The following is a 24,624-nucleotide window of genomic DNA, read 5'->3' on the forward strand; positions in this document are numbered from 1 at the left end:
TTGGGCGTTATTTGTTTCTTGTGGATGGCTTCGATTATTGAATTTATCATTATTTGTCTCTGAGTGGTATGTAGCGTGCAATCCAGGAGATAGTGTTTCGTATCTTCCCGGGTGCCACAATCACATTCTGGGTTTAGTTTTGTAAAGGAGCAGCTGTTGAGTTTTGAGGCTTTACCTAGGCGTAGTTTAGTGATTAGCTTATCCACATATGTGTTTTTGTGTTTAGGTCTTATTGAGTTGACTAGTGGCTTGATGTTATAGTGCCATGTATTATTTGTTAGGTCCCAGATGGCTTGCCATTGATTTATGTAGTGTTTTTTTTGCTTTTGACATTAGCTCTGTTATTCCTAAAGGTATTGTGGTGATTGTACTGGTGATTGAGGGTGCTGTTTTTGCTCCATAGTCGGCTACTTCGTTACCAATTATTCCTACGTGAGCTGGGACCCAGATTGGATTGAGCTAAGGCTATCTGAGAAGATGACGCTTTTAGGGTATTGTTTATTTCTAATCCAGATTAGTGCCTCGTAGATGGCTGTCAGTTCTGCTGTGTAGACTGATAGGTTGTCTGACAGCCTGGCGTATTTAACAAGCTTAGAATGTTTGGATATTTTTTCTTCTACTATTGCGAAGCCAACCCTACCGCTATCTGGGGGTTTTTGAGCCATCTGTGTAAATATGGATGTGCTCTGGGTAATTTTCGTTGGCTGCGGCTTCAAACAGGACTTTTTTAAAGGGTGGAAATGGTGTTTCGTCCGTGGCTTTTTTAATTAGATATGGAGTGTGGCATTCCATAGGTTGATTAGTGTTATATAGAGCTACTGGTATGTTATCAATTCCGACTTCTAGTTCTAGTTTACTGGCCCTAGTGGCAAATGAGTCATTAAGCTTTTTGTTTTTTTATTAAATTCAAGCCCTGGTTTAGTAGTTATAGGAGTAAGTTCCTGAACTGGGTGGTCTAATTTAAGCGAGTGGATTTTTAGGTGGTAGTTAAGATGTTGAATATTGCGGCGGTATTTAAGTGGCATGATGTTAAATTCTACTTCTAGGCTTTGGCCGCTAGTGTTACGTGGAACTTTGGCTATTGTTCTTAGGGCTTGATTTTGGATAACATCTAGTTTTTGCAGTAGCTTGGGGTCGGCGCAGCTGTAGGCTTGGGCTCCATAGTCTATCCTGGAGAGTATACATGCTTTGTAAACCAAAAGCAGTGCTTCCGTTTGCTTTAATGGCCGCTTTTAGTTCTATTAGTGTTAGTGGTTTATTAAATTCAAGATTATCCGTGTTAGGTTGTGTATCCATCATAGTATCATTTGTTGGTAGGTTGTTATCCTTCTTAAGTTTATCAAAGAATTTTTTAGGGAAGTTTTCGTTGCTGCTATTTTTGCTAAATGTTTGACTTAGGAGGTCTGCCTTTTGTTTATTTGTGGTGGCTAATTTTTTTTTTTTTGAGGACTGTAACGATCGTGCGTTGTCCTTGTATGGCATGAACTTTTTTCCACATTTCTCTAATAGAGGTTCTGGTGTTGATTTCCCCGCAGAATGTCTGCCAGCTGGCCTGTTTAGCTTCCGTGATTAGTTTACCTATTTACTTTTTTGCTATTTTATATTTAGCGTGGTATTCTGGTTTACCCGTTTTTATTAAAGAGTTTTCGCATCCTGTTTCTGAAGCCGCATTTCGCTTGAATTACGTCCGTCCACCAACTGACAGGTGAATTTTTAGTTGGTTGTTTGGTTTTAGGTATATTTTTTTCTGCTATTTTAATTATTTCGTTGGTGATTTTTGTGGTCGCTTCATCGATATCTATATTAGTTTCTAGTTTAATTTGGCTGCAGTCGCTTGTAAAGCCTGCCCAGTTGGCTTTACTAAATTTGAATTTTGGTAAGAATTTTTGTTGTTCAGTATAGTCTATATTACTTTTATAGTTAGTTAGTAGTATGGTAGGTGGTCGCTATTTAGAGTATCTAGTACCACCCATTGGGCATTTGCTCCTATGTTATTAGAGGTTATGGTAAGATCGATGGCAGATGAGGTTGCTAGCTGGTCGTGATAGTAGGTGGGGCTGCCGTCGTTGAGACATACTAGGTTGTTTATAGTGATGAAGTTTTCTAGTATGTCACCCTGTGTATCGGAGTGCTGACCTCCCCACAGTGGGCTATGGCTGTTGAAGTCCCCTACTAGGATTAGGTTATTATTTGGCTTAATCAGTTTATTGTAGTCGTTTATGGTTAGCTGTTTGTGGGCTGCTCCGGGTGGGCTATAGACATTGATGACGTCTATAGGCATATTTTTATTTAGTACCGTAAGTCCTAGGACTTCCTGATTGGTATTTAAGGCTTCGTGTTTAATTTCGTTATGTGGGATGGTATTTTTAATGAGCGTGGCTAGTCCACCTCTAGTGCTATTCTCACGGTTTTTATAGTAAGTTGTATAGCCCGGTATTTTAAAAAATTTAGGTGTTATTTTGTTATTATTATTTTTTTATTATTATTTTTTTTTTGGGGGGGGGGCAGTTCCTAACCAGGTTTCCTGAATGCATGTTATGTCAGGCTTGTTGTTATTGGTGCTAACGAGTTGAATGAGTTCGGCACCATGTCCCATTGAGTGGAGGCCTTTAGCGTTCCACTGGAAAACACTAAGGCCTTTATTGTCTGGTTTGTTATTAGTTTTTGGGGCGTGTGGAGACTTGTCTCCCATTATCTGGTCCTGGAGTTAGTTTTAGTTATTTAGTTTTTATTTAATCTTTAGTTGTTTGTCCGGTTGAAATTATTTTTAATTTCAGATACCTCTTGCGCAAGTTTTTCTATTATTCTGGTTAGTTCACTAATTTTGCTTTGTTCCTTATTTTTTACCATTTCGGCGTATGAGATGGTTGATGAAATTGGTTTTGATTTATAGGTTATCTGGCTTATTTGGTTGGTTTGGTTGGTTTGGGGTTTTTTAGTATTATTTAGCTGCCTCGTCACCTTTTGGAAGTGGTGGCAGCGACTATCATGGGCCATGTGCCGGCTAAGGCAGTTAGGACACTGGATGGGTCGCATACATGGGGAGTTTAGGGAGCTTCTAGGATGTCTTTGGCCGCATCTGTGGCATGTTGGAAGCTCCCTGTGTTGTCTGCATTTGTTTGCTCCATGGCCCCATTGTTGGCAGTGGTGGCATTTAGAGGGTTTTATTTCATACTCTTGAAGTTTATGCCGGCGACCTAGGATATAAATCCAGTTATTGGTGGTAGCATCTGCTGTGATTAATAGATAGCCGTTGGTCCAAATGGTAATTTCATCTATTTTAAGTTGGGGGTTTCCAGCCTGGAGTGCGGTTTTTGGTCGTTTCTTGTGGGGGGGGGGGGGGGGGGGGGGGAGTGGGTGGAGTTTAACCAACCATTTGTTGGTGGGTTTGGTTGGTTGGCTGCTCGTTGGGTTGGCTTGGGTCGTGGGTGGTGGGTTATGGGGTGATGTCAAGGTAGGGGTGGGTGCATCGGGGGTTGGGGTAGGGTTTAAGTTTTGGGTTGGGGTGGAAACTAGGGGTGGCAGGGTATCGGTGAAGGTGGGTTCTTGAGTTGAGCTGGCGGTAGGGGTGGGGTTCGGTGGGGTGGTGGTGATAGTTGGGCTGGTGTGGGAGGTGGGTTGTTAGGTAGGGGTGGGTGTTGGGGTGAGGGAGGGTGGGGAAATGGCGTGTGAGAAGGAGATTGAGAGTAGGGGGGGGGGGATAGTTTTGTAAGAAGTGGTAATCGCTTTGGTAATGGTTTTGCTGGCTGCCCTTTTTTCTTGTTTGGTGATCTTATCTCTAGTTTGGGTGATTATTATCGTTTTGTTTTTTAAGAAGTTTATGCTTTTCGCCGGGGTTCGTTTTGCTTTCTTTTCGTTTGCGGCTTTAGTTGGTGGGTATCGCTGGTATGCTCTATTGGTTTGGTTTAGTCTTGTTTGGGGCCAAAGGCTACCTGCATTGGTTTTAGCGGCCATTTTGTTTTTGGCGAGTGTGGCGGACGCGGTTGCTTCGATGGGGTCCGCTCTCGTTTTTGGATTTACCGTTTGTTTAGTTGTGAAATCTAATTTTTTGTGACAAGTTTTGGGCGTGTTTCCTATTTCTAGGGATTTTTGGATCAGCATGTGGAGATTTTTGCTATCTACGCTAGTTTGGCTGGTCACGAAGTTGAATGTTACCATTTCACGTTCGGCTATTTCCTTGTCTACCGTTTTTAGTTCGATGTTGTCCATACTTTCTGTTTGTGGGTTCATTTTTAGCAGGATTAATGGGCCAGTGCTTCTAGCGTTGTTTCTTCCCCTTTAATATAGGTCGTTCCATTGGTTAGTTGGGTGTGGTAAAAGGCTTTGAGGGGGTTCGTTGTTGTTTTGCTGAGGAAGTTTTGCCAGTATACATACTGGTATGGACTGGGGTTTGCTCCATTGATGGTGACTTGCCTTAGTCCTTTTATGCTACAGCTCTGTTTTATGCTACTGTTTTTGTTTGCTACTCTCGCTTTTTTGTGGCTTCTGCCCAGGGTGGCTGGGACATCAAATTTATTTTTAATGGTTATTTCAGGATGGATATCATGGATATCCATCTCATCGTCTGGTTCGCTGTCCGAAAACAGGCTAGCCTCTTGGCTCAGATTGAGGGATCCGGGCCGCTTTACTGCGCTCCTAGGAGTCGCGGGGGTGGAGCGGCAGGTGGATTTTTGGGCTAGGTTAAGCGCCAGCTCCTTTGGTTTAAGGTGGGGGTTGAGGCTGACGAATTCCGTATCCGGGTTTGCCTCTTTATCGATTTCGCATTTTCTGCTTTTCCTGGTGGTGGTGGGCTTACTGGGTTTGGGAGGTGGGGTAGGGGATTTTGGGGAGGGGGTCGAATTTAAATATACGAATGCACAAATACAAAAAATAGGCTTTTACCGAGTCCTAGCGGACTCTATGTAAATAATTATCCTGTTATATAAAAAGAGTATACTTACCTTACTCCAAGTACATTACAGCTCCTATGGTTATTACCATCATGAGTGTGGTCTGATGATAGTGATGAGTGATCTAGTGATGGTGGTTTATCGTGTACTGCTGGAGTTTTATATAGCAATGACCTTAAGTGGTCATCCGTATAGGTGGCCCATCCAAAGATGGTAAGCTCACGAATGCTCTTGGAACTTTATGGGTCACCTCGGACGTTCAACATCTTCAATATAACAAAATGACATGTTTTATTTAACGACGCACTCAACACATTTTATTTACGGTAATATGGCGTCAGACATATGGTTAAGGACCACACAGCTATTGAGAGAGGAAACCCGCTGTCGCCACTTTATGGGCTACTCTTAGCAGCAAGGGATCTTTTATATGCACCATCCCACTGACAGGATAGTACATACCACGGCCTTTGATATAACAGTCGTCGTGTACTGGCTGGAAACAAAAATAGCCCAATGGGCCCACCGACCGCGCATCGAGCGAACGCTATACCAGTGGACTACGTCCCTCCTGAGAGAGAGAGAGAGAGAGAGAGAGAGAGAGAGAGAGAGAGAGAGAGAGAGAGAGAGAGAGAGAGAGAGAGAGAGAGAGAGAGATGAAGAAGAAAGATATCACACAAATAAACCGCTGATCAAATTATATGTTTGTGAAAGAAAGAAAGAAATGTTTTATTTAACGACGCACTCAACACATTTTATTTACGGTTATATGGCGTCAGACATATGGTTAAGGACCACACAGATTTTGAGAGGAAACCCGCTGTCGCCATTACATGGGCTACTCTTCCGATTAGCAGCAAGGGATCTTTTATTTGCACTTCCCCTTTGTTGAACCAGTTATGGATCACTGGTCGGTGCAAGTGGTTTACACCTACCCATTGAGCCTTGCGGAGCACTCACTCAGGTTTTGGAGTCGGTATCTGGATTAAAAATCCCATGCCTCGACTGGGATCTGAACCCAGTACCTACCAGCCTGTAGACCGAGGACCTGCCACGACGCCAACGAGGCCGGTTTTTGTGAAAGAAGAAGCGAGATATCATCATGTGGGTTGTTAGATAAGTACGACTTATTGATATAAGAGAAAGTCAACATTGATTTATCGCCATAAGTGGGACATAGCTAAATATGCACACGCAAACACATTTACATAACCTGGTACACATACAGGCATACATGAACACGCAAACATACATGCATCCATCCATCCATCTATCCGAGGCAGGATGTAGCCCAGTGGAAAATGCTTCGCCTGATACGCGGTCTGTCTAGGATCGATTCCCGTCGGTGTACCCATTGGACTATTTATCGTTCCAGTCAGTGCGTCACTAGTCATATATCAAATACCGTGGTATGTGCTATCCAGTCTATGAGATGCATACAAAAGATCCCTTGTTACTAATGGGGAGAGAATGTAGCGGGTTTCCTCTCTAAAACTCAATGTGTTCTAGTGATTTCGTTAAACAAAACAAATTTTAAACCATCCAAAGATCCATCCATATGTACGTACGTACCTACAAACTAACCCACCTACCTGCCTGCATCCATTCATCAATACATGCATGCATGCATACATACATATATATATATATATATATATATATATATATATATATATATATATATATATATATATATATATATATATATATACTAGATACACGCACACACATACATGTACATACAAAGAATATACATATTTACACATTTCAAACGAACGGATTACAGCCACTCGTTTTGGCAGGCAGTTTCACGGACATAAATTTGATAATAACTGGTACCGAGTTTTTTAATATTATTGTAAGCCTACATCGGCTACATGTCCGTGTATATAGAAACGACGTAAACTACTTTACTGTTCTGGGTACTTAGTTTAACAATGAGTTCTGGGTATTGCTTTAACTTTGTATTTTATTCACGGTTCACAAATAATTTTCAAAACCCAAAGTTCTATATATTGTGTAAAAAAAAAAAAATCTATAACGAATTGAATTAAACTACCATTTTATTACAAATTTAACACTGATACCAGAAAGACGTAAACGCAAACGCTTTAAACTACGTGACGTCATTTTTTGTGCTTTGCCAAATCGTGATGACGTCATATTTAGTACCGACAAGGTGATTGGTTTGTCGGCGAAAAATCGTCCAATAGTAGTATACGTTAAACCAATGTATGATAATTTCCCCGTTATGAGTGCCTGTTGAGTTAATAAAGTGTACAGTATGCGACTGTCAACTGGTTAAAGTCCGAACCACGTTGTCAACAATTACGATAAATTACACTCCTACTTTTAAGTACCAACATATATTCCTCACATTTGCGAAGACAGAAATCATGGAAAAAAACATTACAATGACACAGATTCTACATACCAGATTGTAACCATGGCATCTATATCGACTTCGCCGAGATCTCCTAGGACAAAAATCATGTAATTTATCTCTGCCATTTTACTTTATTATGGAATACTCTTCAAGAGGGGCGGAAGCCTCTCAAGTATGTGACGTAATTAATGTGACGTCATCACGATTGCATTATTTAAGAATTGAACGTGAAATGTTTTGAGTTTCATGCTAGTATGAAACGCAAAACCGCTTTACACACTGTATGAATGGCGTAGCGCGTTATACTTATAATTCCAAACACATAACCATGTCATTAATGTAAAGCTCTTTAAAATAAAAAGTGAACTCTATTTTCCAACTATTTACTATTTTATTAACACAACATTCATACTCAACATTAGCGGAATCCCTATGGTGGTTCGGCTTTTCCCGTCAATAGCCGAATGAGAGAATGACAATGTTACAATCATTAATACAATTCATATTAATTTTTTGCATTAAATGTCAATACCAACTAAAAACATTTTGAATTCACTAGAAACATATAACGTAAGTAATTTTAATAACTTTTAACCTGTAATAAAAATGTCTGAAGCGACCTATTTTGTATGCTATAATTTATATGTGAAGCGGTTGGTGTATGAATATTTAACTACGAACTGTGGATGGGCGCCATTTTTTGATTACTGTCCAGATTTACCAATTACGACGTTGAAATTACAGTTATAAAATTTTGAGTGCGTGATAATTCCATGTGTTGACAGATTTGACATGGAGAAAGTGGTTTCAATGTTTCCGGAAATGGATGAAACAGGTGTGTCGCGACTTTCTGTGTTTACTGGCCTTGTAATTGTGGAAGTGGCAACAGGATGGTTTTGGCATGTGTGACTTAAAGTGGTGCGACACAAGTATTCGTGAGATTTGACAGTGCCATGCTCATGTTTCGTTTTTGGAAAGTGGAACAATCTCTGTTGTAGCTTCGAATTGAAGCTTCGTTCCTGTGTCCCGACATGTACATGATATGCCTAGTTTCAAAACCCGACTCATTTAAAGATTGCATCGCAGTGGCGCGCAAACTTAGAAACTATGTGTTGTGTACGTCATACTACAATGCCGTTGAATGCGCGTTACTGCTAATGGTTGGCATGAACTGACTGAATTTTGTTTTTGAAATCGCTTTTGTAAAACACCAAATTCCATTGGAATTATATACTTTTTTTGGATCGGCAAAATAGATTTTTAGCTGTGGGATTTTGAATTCACTATAAACATATAACGTAAGTAATTTCAATAACTTTTAACCTTTAATAAAAATGTCTGAAGCGACCTATTTTGTATGGTATAATTTATATGTGAAGATGTTTAGAAGTTTGACAGCAGACGATTACTGTTTGATGTCTAAAAATAGAATCTCAAGGAAATTCCTCGGGGATTCCTTTGTTGACATAATTCATAAAGTAGTTCCGACTATATAGCCAAAAATAGTGCTAAACTGAGATTCATGGTGCTATGAATGCCAGTTTTTATCATCACGTGATACGAATTTGACCAATCTAAGGGTTTATAATAAACGGATTTTTAGAGATTGGAATTATATCACAATCAACGTATCTCATGACGTTTTATTCACGTCACATTATTCCATCCCGCCATCAATAATTACGTAACCCTCCAAAAGTCCAAACCTCGTTGTTAACAACTACGATAAATTACTCACCTTCCTTTAATTACCGTTAGATTTCATCCACATTTTGTCCAGACATAGATCTGGAAAACAAAGATATTATAATGACACAGATTTCACATATTAAATTATAACCATGTCACCTTGAAGAAAAAACGTGTAATTTATCGGCGTCTGTAATTATTATTATATATTATTTTATTTTTATTTTTTACGGAATACTTTTCAAGATGGGTGGAAGCCTCCTAACAGTGTGGCGTAATGAATGTGCACGGACGTTCGGTTCCTGGCGTATGGGTGATTAGTTAGCACCACCCAATGGAACGATTTTTAACGCTTCCCGGGTAGATGGGGATCTCTCTGTCTCTATCTCTCTCTCTCTCTCTCTCTCTCTCTCTCTCTCTCTCTCTCTCTCTCTCTCTCTCTCTCTCTCTCTCTCTCTCTCACACAGCTCTTTTGCACTTAATTTAACTTTTAATGTTTGATATGATCATTAATTCATTCATGGATTTAACTTGTTTGACACCTAATAGCAGATGTATTTTTCGCGCTTGGGAGTCGTAAAACTTTTCATTCATTCATTCATTCATTCATTCACTCCAGACAAACAGACACAAAGAGAAATAGACCAGAATTGTTTGCTCGAGTGAGTGGTCTACATGGAAATACTTAAATGGACGTTTTTTCGTTCCAACCAGTGCACCACAACTGGTCAAAGACCGTGGTGTGTGCTTTCCTGCCTGTGGGAAAATGCATATAAAAGATCACCAGATGTTTGACATCCAATCAATTAATAAATGTGTTCTAGTTGTGTTTTTAAACCAATTTTTAATTTCTTATTTGCTATAAATGCACTCAAAAATGAGTGAAAACAAAAATCGTCCATACTCACTCGTCCCTTTGATCCATGCCTGCAGAATATGGATGAAGGTTCAACGACCCCAGCCCACCCCTGACTAATATATTGACGTAGCCCTCTTTCTTTCCCCGCCACCTTTTATATGTTCATGTCGCTCATAGCACGACTTGTTTATATTGTATTTGCCCCCTCTCGAATGTGTGTGGAACCCCAGTATCAAATCCTAGCTATGTCAATGGGAGGAGTGTGTGTGTGTGTGTGTGTGTGTGTGTGTGTGTGTGTGTGTGAGAGAGAGAGAGTGTGTGCGTGTGAGTGCTGGGAGGTGTGTGTGTGTGTGTGTGCTTGTGTGTGTGTGTGTGTGTGTGTGTGTGTGAGCTGGGAGGTGTGTGTGTGTGTGTGTGTGGGTGTCTGTGTGTGTGTGTGTGTGGGTGTGGGGGGGGGTATAATGGTCATGAACGTCTGCTATCCAACCCATCTGGTTAGAGTGGCTAACCTTTAATTGTATAAACAATGATAAAACGTCCCTGAGGAAAACGGGTCGTAGAATAGACTTCCCTCCTACAAGCTAGGTGGATGGATAGGTGGACGGACGGACGGACGGAAGGATGGACCGATGAATGATCAGATAGACTGGTAGATAGGCAGATAGTTGGGGAGTTTTGTTTGTTTAACGGCACCACTAAAACACATTGATTAATTAATCATCAGTTATTGGATGTTAATCATTTGGTAATTCTAACACGTAGTCATCAGAGGAAACCCGCTACATTTTTCCTAAAGCAGCTAGGGATCTTTTATATATGCACTTCCCACAGACAGTAAAACACATGCCACGGCGTTTGACCAGTTGTGGTGCATTGGTTGGAACGAGTAAAAACCCAATGAGTTGAATGGATCCACCGAGGTGGTTCGATCCTGCAACGCTAGCACCTGAAGCGAGCATTAAAGCGACTGAGCTAAATCCCTCCCCATAGGCAGACAGAAACAGGCGGATAGATGCTAAGCAGGCCCGTGTACAAGGATTTTAGCAGAGGGGGTGGGGTGGGGTGGTATGGGTCTAGTCTGTGGCGAGCGACGTTTGTGGGATGGATGGGTAGGGTGGAGAAGTCGACTCATTCTCTCCCGGACCGGCCTCGGTGGCGTCGTGGTTAGGTCATCGGTCTACAGGCTGGTAGGTACTGGGTTCGGATCCCAGTCGAGGCATGGGATTTGTAATCCAGATACCGACTCCAAACCCTGAGTGAGTGCGCCGCAAGGCTCAATGGGTAGGTGTAAACCACTTGCACCGACCAGTGTTCCATAACTGGTTCAACAAAGGCCATGGTTTGTGCTATCCTGCCTGTGGGAAGCGCAAATAAAAGATCCCTTGCTGCTAATCGGAAAGAGTAGCCCATGTAGTGGCGACAGCGGGTTTCCTCTCAAAATCTGTGTGATCCTTAACCATATGTCTGACGCCATATAACCGTAAATAAAATGTGTTGAGTGCGTCGTTAAATAAAACATTTCTTTCTTTCATTCTCTCCCGGAAAATATATTGAAAACCACCGAAACTCGCCCCTGAACATTCGCCTGGTAGATGAGATAAAAAGTGGTATGTGCTGTCCTGCCTGCAATACCTTTTATATGAAGGATAACTTGGAGCTTGCCAACAGTAGGGGCGGGGCGTGGCCCAGTGGTAAAGCGCTCGCTTCATGCGTGGTCTGTCTAGGATCGAACCCTGCCGGTGGGCCCATTGGACCACTTCTCGTTCCAGTCGGTGCGCCACAACTGGTTTATTAAAGGCCGTGGTATATAATACGATCTTGTCTGTGGGATGGTGCATATAAAAGATCCCTTGCTACTAATGGCCGGCACCTGTGCCCATGACAGGCCTGCGCTAAAACAGCTTGCTCTGAATGTGCACGTTAATCCCTATACCATAATGGAAACAAATATAGCGGGTTTCCTCTCTACGTCTATGTCAGTGTTACCAAATGTTTGACATCCACTAGCCGATGTGCTCTAGTGTTATCGTTAAACAACAAAAAACCCCAACCTTTTAGCTTAAAACATTTTGTCAATGGTAAGACGAGCGATGTGTGGCTGTAGTGGATACTTCTCCCACTCTGTAGGCGTTGACCAAACACATCACTGGTTCGTTAAATAAACATCCCGTCCGTAACCAGTCGGGTGTCAACAGGCCTCGGTGGTGTCGTGGTTAAGCCATCGGACATAAGGCTGGTAGGTACAAGGTTCGCAGCCCGGGACCGGCTCCCAACCGGAGCGAATTTTAACGACTCAATGGGTACGTGTAAGACCACTACACCCTCTTCTCTCTCTCTCACTAACCACTAACAATTAACAACTAATCCACTGTCCTAGACAGACAGCCCAGATAGCGGAGGTGTGTGTGTGTGTGTGTGTGTGTGTGTGGTGTGTGTGTGTGTGTGTGTGTGTGTGTGTGTGCGAAAGCGGGCTTCGGGCTACAGTTTATACGAAAATTCGGTCACACAGCGGGGTTTGGGAACCAGAAGCATTTTGGCGACAGTAAATGCCGTCGCCCAAATGCCATTACCACTGTATTGTCGTTAATTGTTAATATATTTAACATTAATTGATGTTCTTTAATAGTTATTCGTTGATAATTTGAAAATATGACAAAACGTTGCTCGAAAAATAAACAATAATTTTAAGAAACGAGCTTTAAATTGGCTTCTACCGAAATGTGTGTGAACGATAAACTAACTGTCAGAGAGCAGGCTTTGGGATACAGGTGTGTGAATTGTATAACGGCGTTGTTTGTTCACCAATAGCGCCAGTACTCTGAAAACCTCGTTTTATTTTTATATTCCATCTATGTGCAAATTATCAATTAATTCTAATACGTGAAAGCTAATAACACCAGGGGAGTGCGCAGGAAATTTTGCAGGGGGGGAGGAGGGGGGGGGGTCGAGGTGTCAGGCGAAGCCCGACACCGCGAGCGCCGCAGGCTCGAAGCCCGTGGCGGGGGGTCGGTAAGACTCGATAAGAATAACGTTATCTAAATTTGATAGAAAGAAAAAAAACTGTGGATCTTTGGTAAAAAAAAGAAAAGAAATAATAATAATAATATAAAAATCGACACCATATGCGCACGGTATCAAACGAAGGTACATATATACATGGAAGATGACGCTACTGTACTACATATAGCAACTGAAATTTTAGATGTATAGTCTGCTTTTTTAAAGTCTAGGCACGGATTTAGATTGCCCCTATCGCCTTAATAAAACAAAAATAAAAACACCTACTTATATCCGCGCATGGATGTTATTTATTGTTGCGATCTATCAGCAGTGACGGCAGCAAATTGCCCTGTCTTCCTAGAAAAATCAATCAGTCAATCAATAAAGTAAAAAATAAATGAGATGACGATGGTTGGTTTCATCCACACTTAATTTACTTTGTTTTTAATTGATGACATTTGGACTGTCTTTGGATTTCTTTCTCTTAATACAGTTTAATAAAGTTCAAGGCCAAATAATAAGAAGACAAAGAAGAAAGACCGTTAAAGTAGTGTCTGATATATGTTATGTATATGTAGAATAAAATAAAATTATCAAGTTATATTAACCTAAAACGCATTTAATGGTTAAAGAATTTAACCCCACCCCAATAATAAATAATGAAATTAAATCTCCCAGAATGCACCCACAGACATCTTGAATTTACAAAAAAAGAGAAGAAAGTCTACACATCATTTATGTGGCACGTAATCGGAGGGGACTCTTTTTTTACCAAATTGACAGGCTCTATTCCTACCCTCACCCCGAAAAAAAATGAAAAAGACTCCGCCCAATAATTTTTTACCGTTATGCTACCCACCACTGATACATTATACCAGCTGGACGGTATTGTAGTGAATTACACGAACCCATGGTCGGGCCACATGGCTTTTATAGGTACTTCGGGCCCCTTCCGGTACTTCAATCTTTCACCCCACTACAGTGCCTCAGCAAAAAAAAAAAAAAAAGAAAAAAAAAAAAAATAAATATATATATATATATATATATATATATATATATATATATATATATATACAATTGACGGGCTCGTGTTTACGTGTGCATATTTAGCTATGTCCCAATTATGGCGATAAAATAATGTTGACTTTCTCTTATATTTATGTCATACTTATCTAACAACCAACATAAAGATATTCCACTTCTTCTTTCGCAAAAATATATTTTGACCACTGGTTTATTTGTGTGATATCGCCTTTCTTCATCTCTCCCCCTTCCCTCTCTCTCTCTCTCTCTCTCTCTCTCTCTCTCTCTCTCTCTCTCTCTCTCTCTCTCTCTCTCCCTCTCTCTCTCTCTCTCTCTCTCTCTCTCTCGAGTTCCAGCCAGTCTTCCACAAATGGTGTAACATAGGCCGTGGTATGTACTATCCTGTCTGTGGGATGATGCATATAAAAGATCCCTTGCTGCTAATCGAAAAGAGTAGCCCATGAAGTGGCGACAGCGGGTGTCCTCTCTCAATATCTGTGTGGTCCTTAACCATATGTCCGACGCCATATAACCGTAAATAAAATGTGTTGAGTACGTCGTTAAATAAACCATTGCCTTCCGTTTCAAACGAAAGGCGAAAATCTCACTCGTTTCGGCAGGCACAGTTTCAAAATGTTCACATGCCTTTAAATACTGTAACCAGAGCCCCACGATTGGTCAAGCTAATTAAAATTAGCTCAACTATTACATGTGGATCTAAAGAGTTAGAGAGAGAGAGAGAGAGAGAGAGAGAGAGAGAGAGAGAGAGTTTTGTGTCGATATAAACAATAAAACATTTCTTTTATTTTTTATACGGTTAGATATTAATATAATTACCTGTTTCGTCAATGGTGAATATTTACAGCTAGGGGGTCTTCTTTCGGTTAAACAACTAATTATATCATATTGATTTTATTGTTTGCTTGGTCCGTTTTATGTATATCCAAGTTGCCCACCACCCCTCTCTTTTTCTCTCGATTCCTTTTTGATAATTATAATATTTTCTTCTTTCTTTTTTTTTTTTTTTTGTTGGGTGGGGGGGGGGGGGGGGGGGGGCATGATAAACTGAGTGCAGGTACAGTTTGTGCTATTATAATAAAGAATGGACAGACCTTGATACATGTTCAGTGGTTGTAAATAAATGCTTGAACAGATGCTGGCATTTGTAATTAGTCCAGGTGCATTGACGCTGCAGGATTTCAAACAAATATGAATTGTTATTTCAGTTTCATTACAGGAATCGACTTCTGGTATCGAGAATAAGACCCTTTAATTCACATAGGATACTAAACACTGTAATAACTATTGATTTACAATACAAAGAACACTGTCCTTGAGACGGATTCAAAGGCTGGTCTCCGATTCCCGGACCAACCTATTAGGACAAAGCGAACCTCTCGGTTATTATGCAAAAAAACGGGTATTACTTAAACGTTGTATAAATCAATGTGACAGCTTGGAATACCAACAACAAGGGAAGGGAAGGGAACTGTATTAATGTGCCCACATCCTTTCGGTTCAGGCACGCCCGCCATGGACTCTGGTTCTGACTTCGCCAGCCTACTATTCCATGGCGGGAGGGGGGGGGGGGGGTGGGGGGGTTGGTGGGTAATAGTATGATGGGGGACAATTTCAAAATTTAGACGGTAAGACCGGGTTCTAAATAGCCTAATACAGGGAGGCAATATTTAAAGTTAGTATATATAGCTAGATATATATACAAGTTTTAGGCGCACCGTAAAAAAATATTTATTCCAGGATATATATATTTATATATTATTTTATTTGGTGCAATCTAATTAAAATTAGCTCCACTATTACATGTGGATCTAAAGACAGCCAGTTGGAGCTCATGTCCACCAATCAAAACCTTACTTGCAGAATCCTGCCAGTGATTTAAAACTAACAACACTGCGTAGTCCCCAATGTCCAGGTAACATTTCGTCTGTAAATAATAATTTAAATATTGACCAATCACACTTCGCCTTTTATAACGTTATTTGGGAGAATACAAATTCTAAAAATATCGGGCGAGTCTATTTTAGTGGCCGCAGTACAGCGAACCATACCAATACGTACGGGGTGGGTTATCAGTCTTCAATTTTACATTCAAAATTATTTATTTATTTATAAAAAAAACTAACTAAATCAGTATTCAGTTTTACATTACAAATTATTTATTTTATAAAATAAAACATGTTTTAAGGCATTCGTAATTCACACGAAACATGTCGTATTCCCTCAGGATAATTCGGAATGTTTTCAAATTATTTTTAAATCACTGGCAGGATTCTGCAAGTAAGGTTTTGATTGGTGGACATGAACTCCAACTGGCTGTCTTTAGATCCACATGTAATAGTTGAGCTAATTTTAATTAGATTGACCAATCGTGGGGCTCTGGTTACAGTATTTAAAGGCACGTGAACATTTTGAAACTGTGCCTGCCGAAACGAGTGAGATTTTCGCCTTTCGTTTGAAACGGAAGGCAATGGTTTATTTAACGACGTACTCAACACATTTTATTTACGGTTATATGGCGTCGGACATATGGTTAAGGACCACACAGATATTGAGAGAGGACACCCGCTGTCGCCACTTCATGGGCTACTCTTTTCGATTAGCAGCAAGGGATCTTTTATATGCATCATCCCACAGACAGGATAGTACATACCACGGCCTATGTTACACCATTTGTGGAAGACTGGCTGGAACGAGAGAGAGAGAGAGAGAGAGAGAGAGAGAGAGAGAGAGAGAGAGAGGAGGAGAGAGAGAGAGAGAGAGAGAGAGAGAGAGAGAGAGAGAGAGAGAGAGAGAGGAGGGGGAGAGATGAAGAAAGGCGATATCACACAAATAAACCAGTGGTCAAAATATATTTTTGCGAAAGAAGAAGTGGAATATCTTCATGTTGGTTGTTAGATAAGTATGACATAAATATAAGAGAAAGTCAACATTATTTTATCGCCATAATTGGGACATAGCTAAATATGCACACGTAAACACGAGCCCGTCAATTGTATATATATATATATATATATATATATATATATATATATATATATATATATATATATATGTATAAATCTTGACACATTGCAAAAAAAAGTTCAGAAAACTAATGTTCGTATCTCCTTAGTTCAAGGGTCTTAGAAAAAGGATTTCGTTCTACCCGAGAGAGTCAAAGCGACCACCATAGTTATTCCATGTAGGATGACGTGCTGCATGATATCCTAGTAGAGGTCAACTCTGAAATATGTGCGTGTGTACATGTATGTGTGTTTGTGTGTGTAAAATAAAGTTTGTTTTATTTAACAACGCCACTAGAGCACATTAATTTTAATAACTTATCGTTGGCTATTGGACGTTAAACATATGGTTATTCTGACACTGTTTTTTTTTTTTTTTTTTTTTTTTTTTTTAAAGAGGAAACCCGCTGTCGCCACATAGGCTACTCGTTTACGATAGGCAGCAAGGGATCTTTATTTGCGCTTCCCACAGGCAGGATAGCACAAACCATGGCCGTTGTTGGACCAGATATGGATCACTGGTCGGTGCAAGTGGTTCACACCTAACCATTGAGCCTTGCGGAGCACTCACTCAGGGTTTGGAGTCGGTATCTGGATTAAAAATCCCATGCCTCGACTGGGATCCGAACCTAGTACCTACCAGCCTGGAGACCGATGGCTTAACCACTGCGCCACCGAGGCCGGTGTGTGTGTGTGGGGGGGGGGGGGGGGGGGGGAGGGCTCACCAGAGGTCATTAAAGGCCAAGGAGTACAAATTTGAAGCAAAACATATATTTTTATTTTCTTCATATGTGGGATTACTTGTAAACACAAATACCACACTGAATTAGCCAAATTATAGCTTTAAAATTTAATAAATAAACGTTCGCTTGATGCGCAGTCGGTCTAGGATCGATCCCCGTCGGTGGACCCATTGAACTATTTCTCGTTCCAGCCAGTGTTCCACAACTGGTGTAACAAAGCCCGTGGTATGTACTATCCTGTTTGTGGGGTGGTCCATATAAAATATCCTTTGCTGCCAATCGAAAAGAGTAGTCCACGACAGCGGGTTTTTCCTCTCGATAGCTGTGTGGTCCTTAACCACACAGACGCCATATAAACGTAAATAAAATGTGTTGAGTGCGTCGTTAAATAAAACATCTCCTTCCTTCCTGTTCTGTGTGTGAAAGACTGTTTTCCCACAGAGGCACGGATACGGGATTCCTGCGTATATTTTCGTTCACCACCGCGCCCAGAACAAACTCTGTAACTACAAACTGGCCTCAGTGGCGCAGTGGTTAAGCCATCGGACTACAGGCTGATAGGTACAGGACAAAAATGGGTAGGTGTAAGACCAATACACCTTCTTCTCTCTCACTAACCACTAACAACTAACCCACTGACCTGGACAGACATCTCAGATAGCTGAGGTGTGTGCCCAGGACAGCGTGCTTGAACCTTAATTGGATTTAAGCACGAAAATAAGTTGAATTGAAATGTAAGTACAATGCTGAACATTAAAAACAAATTTAGTGTGTTCTCCGGTGTCCCATATAACATCATTGAGCGAGTTAGACTTAAAGTTACATGTCCCTGTTTTAAAAACGAAGACGTATTTATCAATATTTAAACCATTTTGGACAAGTTAAATTAGAAGTACTTGCATTTTATTATTTAAAAATATATTTTATCGGACACTTGAAGTGGTTCTGGACATCCAGATTTGTGTAACATCCCAAAATGCTTTTTTTTTTTCTTTTTTTTTTTTTATAATTATGAAAATAAATAAATAAAAGCATGTTCGCCTGATAAGTGATGGTTATCGAGACAAGCTCAAGTTTTTTTTTAAATCTGTATTTCCCTTGTTTAAACATCACACACTTTAGCTTCTCTCTGTTATAACCGTATCCAAAAGTGTTGCAGGTTTTCAGATTAACAACACTTAGTGTCCATTTTCACGGGCTGAAACTAGGGTCTGCGCCTTTAATGAATAGTGTCAGAGTTTGAATGTGAATTATTTGATTAAAGGGACATGCCCTAGTTTTTAAATACAAAGGCATAGTGTTGACTATTAGAGCCATTTTTGACAACTTAAACCATACTTTATTTAGATTTTATTCTTTAGATTATCCATTCCCATACATTCGGAGTGGTTTTTATCATCCTGGAGATTTTAAAATCACAAACGGTATTGTTCATATTTTTTTTAAAACGAACATGCGTCTGAGAAGTAATGGTTATGGAGTAGAGTTTTAGTCTACTTTTAGAGGGTATATCACCATTTCAAAATCACAGACTCATGTTTCACTGAATTGTAACTTTATCAAAATGTGTGTGTAGATTAAATAAACTTCGTGTGCATTTCCATTGGCTGAAACTAGGATCTGTCCCTTTAATGCTAATTTCTTCCGAGTTTAATGTTAATATGTTGTTTTTTTTTTTTTTTTTTTTTTTTTTTTTTTTTGCGTTGCGTTGCGTTACTTTTTGTTCGGTTTTATTTGTTTTTGTTTTGTTTTGTTTTTTGTTTGTTTGTTGTTGTTTTATGGAATCTGCTCTTCATTGATTAAGGGCGGTATGAAACCCAGTGCTAAAGCGCTCGCCCGATGCGCGGTCGGTAATAGATCGATCCCCGTCGGTGGCCCATTGGGTTTTCTCTCGTTCCAGCCAGTGCATCATGACTAATATATCAAAGGCCGTGGTATGCATTATCCTGTCTCTGGGATGGTGCATGTAAAAGACCCCTTGCTACTAATGCGGGTTTCCTCTCTAAGTCTATGTCAAAATGACCAGATGTTTGACATCTTATAGCCGATGATTAATAGATCAATGTGTTCTAGTGGTGTCGTTAAACAAAACAATTTTTAACAAATTCATATTATTCTATCTGGTTACTAAAGGAGGCTCTTATATTAACTTTGTTTTCATATGTATATCTGGGGCGAGACATAGCCCAGTGGTAAAGCGTTCGCTTGACGCGCAGTCGGTTTGGGATCGATCCCTGTCAGTGGGCCCATTAAGCTATTTCTCGCTTCAGCCAGTGTACCACAACTGGTATATCAGAGGCCGTGATATGTGCTATCCTGTCTGGGATGGTGCATATAAAAGATCCCTTGCTGATAATCGATAATAGTAGTCCATGAAGTGGCGACAGCGGGTTTCCTCCTTCAATATCTGTGTGGTCCTTAACCATAAGTCTGACGCCATATAACCGTAAATAAAATGTGTTGTGTGCATCATTAAATAAAAACATTTCTTCCCTTCCTTCATATACTCTTCAAAAAAAGAAACGCAAAAGGGTACAAATGGGTTATAACTCCGATTTTATGTTTCCTACCGGTTCATGCTTTGTGAATATAAGGTCATTGCATGTCCCAAACACATTCCCACGGTTACATTCGATAAAACGCAGCTACTGTACAATAAAGTTCCAAAATGTGAATATTCGCAAAAACGCAGCCACGTGCAAACCATGTCACCACTGCACGTGCGTTGTCTGCACGTGCAACATGAACACCGACAGTATAAAAGTGCAGGGTGTTCGCTTGCCTGGCCTCTGTATCTGGCCGACAGTTGACAATCCAGGACATGCCACGTCTCAGTGAACCGCAGAGAAACAATGCCATCGGCCGACTAGACGCAGGCGAATCCAGAACGGCCGTTGCCAGGGCATTCCATGTGTCCCCAAGCACCATCTCCAGACTGTGGGACCGTTACCAGCAACATGGATCAACACGTGACCTCCCTAGATCCGGTCGACCACGGGTCACTACCCCCGGGCAGGACCGCTACATCCGGGTACGCCACCTTCGGGAACGATTGACTACTGCCACCTCCACAGCCGCAGCAATACCAGGTTTGCGCAGGATATCCGACCAGACCGTACGGAACCGCCTACGTGAGGTAGGAATTCGTGCCAGCCGTCCAGTTCGAGGTGTCATCTTAACACCACAACACCGTCGACTCCGACTGCAGTGGTGCCAGATTCATCGACAATGGCCTCAACTGCGATGGAGACAGGTGTGGTTCAGTGACGAGTCCCGATTTCTGCTCCGACGTCATGATGGAAGATGTCGCGTGTATAGGCGTCGTGGTGAACATTATGCGGCAAACTGCGTGCAGGAAGTGGACAGATTCGGCGGGGGTAGTGTCATGGTGTGGGCAGCCATCTCACACACTGGCAGAACTGACCTGGTCCACGTGCAGGGCAACCTGAATGCACAGGGCTACATTGACCAGATCCTCCGGCCACACATCGTTCCAGTTATGGCCAACGCCAACGCAGTGTTCCAACATGACAACGCCAGGCCTCACACAGCACGTCTCACAACGGCTTTCCTACAGGACAACAACATTAATGTCCTTCCTTGGCCATCGATATCACCGGATTTGAACCCAATTGAGCATCTATGGGACGAGTTGGACCGACGCCTCCGACAGCGACAACCACAGCCCCAGACCCTGCCCGAGCTGGCAGCAGCCTTGCAGGCCGAGTGGGCCACTATCCCCCGGGACATCATCCGTACTCTGGTTGCTTCAATGGGCAGGCGGTGCCAGGCAGTTGTCAACACACGCGGAGGCCACACCCGGTATTGACTCCAGATGGCCTTGACCTTGGTGGTGTGTCCTATCACTTACTCACAATGGACTAGAGTGAATTGTGAACAATCCTGCAACATTTGGTAATTATCGGACTCACCATTCAATAATTAAATCAATTCTCCAAATGTTACGACAATGTGGTTTTGCGTTTCTTCTTTTGAAGAGTATATGTATATCTGATCCAAAGACAGAACACATGGAGACGGTTACCATCTCTGAAAAAAAAAGATTTTGGTAAGAATGACCTCTTCTTAACACTTTCATTTATTTTGCAGGTACGCAAAATGTCTTATGAGTATTAGTTTCGCCACTTCAGTCTTTTGGATGTTTATCATGGCAAATGGTTTCAACTTGAACTTGGAAATGCTGAAAAACACATTTCAAAGGAGGCCCATCGAACTTTCGATTAGAAAAGGAAATCATTCATCGGTTATTGCTAACCATACAGAGGGAGAGAGCACCACGGCTAAAGAGACGTCTGCTAGAAAACATAATACTTCTGCAAAAGTTGGAAAATTAATCTTATTAAAAAACAACCCACCATGGAGTCTACATTCGATTGTAGTCAGAGAACTTTCTTTATGTTCTGCTAAGTGCACACTCGTAACGTCTGGCAATAACCTCAGCGCTTTTGATGCTGTTATATTCAACGCAGTGGGTTATCCAGAAAACCTTCCACCTAGAAAGGTCCCAGGACAAGTGTGGATTTATTTCACACTAGAATCTCCATACCACAGTCATGACTATAAGTTTAACAGGCCGGAATGGAGAAACAAGTTCAACTGGACTATGACATATAGAGAAGATTCTAACATATGGTATCCGTATGGACGTATACGTAAAAGAGAAAAACGTATACAGTTAGATTTTCAAGGAGTAACGAAAAACAAAACCAAACTGGTAGCGTGGTTTGTCAGTAACTGCAGAACGCCAGGCGAACGTCATAAATACGTCCAGAAGATGAAGAAAACGATTACAGTTGACATTTTCGGACGTTGTGGAGATAAACAATGTCCTTCTAATAATCACACCCTCTGCGATCAGATGCTTTCTCGGGACTATAAATTCTATTTGGCATTTGAAAACAGTTTGTGTTATGACTATTTGACAGAAAAGGTATTTCATTACGTCAGACAACAAATTGTCGTTGTGGTAAGGGGAGGTGCAAATTACAGTAAATTTTTACCTCCCAATTCGTTCATCAACACAGCAGATTTCAAGAGTCCCAAGCTCCTTGCTGAATATCTTCTCTACCTGGACAAAAACCACACGGCGTATGTGGAATATTTCAAGTGGAGGAATCATTACTATGTGGGTACAAATGAGTCGCCTGGTTGTCGACTGTGTAAAAAACTGTCAAATGCTACAGCCTATGCCAATGTCTATGAGGACATTTACTCTTGGTGGCGTAAAGATACTTGCAAGCAACCACAGGATTTGAGTTCTTGAAACAACATATATTCTAGCCCGAGTACTTCGCCGTTCGAGAGCTAGACGGACGTTTGGACGGTTATGTAGAGAATAACTAGTTAATGACGTCGGATATCTGCTTTATCCTGTGAAGGTTTCTCATTCGGTCCGAACAGGATAAAGCGGATATCTTACGTCATTAACTAGTTATTATTTTTATCCCGTAGACCATAAAAATTAAGCGGAAAAGCTATTATTTCTCTTATTTCAGCCACATTGTACGATGACCTAGAGGTCAAATGAACGATTTTGTAATGTAGGCTATGCGTGTGACGTCACATAAGTCATATTATATTGCTTTTTATTATCCACATAGTTCAAGATATTCAGGGAAATATAATCAGTATGACATACGTGTGTCATAGTGACTACACGCGCACCATGAATGACGCAATTTTGTGAAACTACGTCATAACTTAATATGGCTTCCTCAGTGTAAACGTTTATACAAAATGACGTCATATAAGAATTGTTTCTCACTTTTTAGGAATTTATCGATGTATAAAAGTCACAAATGGTATAAAATCGCGTACTACATTTGTGACTTTTATACATCGATAAATTCCTAAAAAGTGAGAAACAATTCTTATAATTACAAACAGTACAAGAAGTGTACCTTAAAACACTCAAAAATAATTTCTTTCGTTCTTACCGTCAACCATGTTCTGTAAATAAGCGTAGGAATACATGTATACATACTATTGGAAATTGTCCGCTAAAAATAAAAATAAGTATTGAATCAACAAAAACAGTGTATATATCTTTATTATAACTTCTTTTTAAAAAATGAAACAATTTCATGTGCAGATTTGTCTTGTGTTTTTCTATCGCAAAGTGACCGTGATATTAAATTTTGTTTACGTGTAGTGACTGTTGGTGTTGTGCGGTTATTTCGATCTTGGTCTTCCGTGATGACGTATTTTTATGAGGTTTATGGAAGGATAACGCTTGGTTTTTTAGTGACGTCAGCCAATCAGAATACAGTAAATCGTATAAATTCGGAAAGTTTGTAATTATTAAAAAATAACGTCGTTTTGTCGTCTCTTCTTAGTTACGTTTCAAACATTTTGACATGGTCCTAGCTTGTTATTCATAAAAATAATATTTTTGATAGTGTGGATAATAAAGAAATTATTACACTCGCGTGTGAGTCGTGCTGATTTTACGAAATTCGTGTCGGGATTCATGTAGTACCCTCGTTCTCGCTCAGATAATGCAATAATACCGACACTCGTTTCCCAAAATTAGTACGACACACGAGATCGTATAATAATCTCTATATCCGTCATCATATCCTGTCAGTGGTTGCAGGATAACTAGCGGATTCGTCACGAGTGTTTTTTAATATTGAAAATATCGACAAGGTCTATGTTGATCAGTATTTGTCATCATTGTGTGTGCTTTGCCAAATCGTGGTGACGTCATATTTAGTATCGACAAGGTGATTGGTTTGTTGGCGTCAAATCGTCCAATAGCAGTGTACGTTAAACCAATGCATGATAATTTCTCAGTTAGAACATTCCCATTGCACGTGCTTTCGTGTGCTCGACTTGGGGATCCTTCATTTCGTTGTTTTTGACGGCGAAATGAAGTTTTCTACTGGGATGTATGCGGCCATTGGAACTGATTGAACGCTGGAATGCTTCTCGTTTCGACAGCCTGCACCACCAGGTTGGATTCTTTTTTAGCGAGATTCCTTGCCTCCAC

The 24,624-nt window shown here is 40.7% G+C and overlaps 1 protein-coding gene across 1 annotated transcript; it reads left to right on the forward strand.

Moving 5' to 3' along the window:
• The first annotated feature begins 364 nt into the window (after positions 1-364).
• On the forward strand, positions 365-23,478 carry LOC121381060 (alpha-(1,3)-fucosyltransferase C-like). Its single transcript, XM_041510151.1, has 2 exons — positions 365-491; positions 21,723-23,478. The coding sequence occupies exons 1-2, from the start codon at positions 478-480 to the stop codon at positions 22,894-22,896; spliced, it is 1,188 nt and encodes a 395-aa protein (XP_041366085.1). The 5' UTR covers positions 365-477; the 3' UTR covers positions 22,897-23,478.
• Positions 23,479-24,624: the final 1,146 nt, after the last annotated feature.

This window comes from Gigantopelta aegis, chromosome 2 (assembly GCF_016097555.1).
Source record: "Gigantopelta aegis isolate Gae_Host chromosome 2, Gae_host_genome, whole genome shotgun sequence".
Lineage (NCBI taxonomy): Eukaryota > Metazoa > Mollusca > Gastropoda > Neomphalida > Peltospiridae > Gigantopelta > Gigantopelta aegis.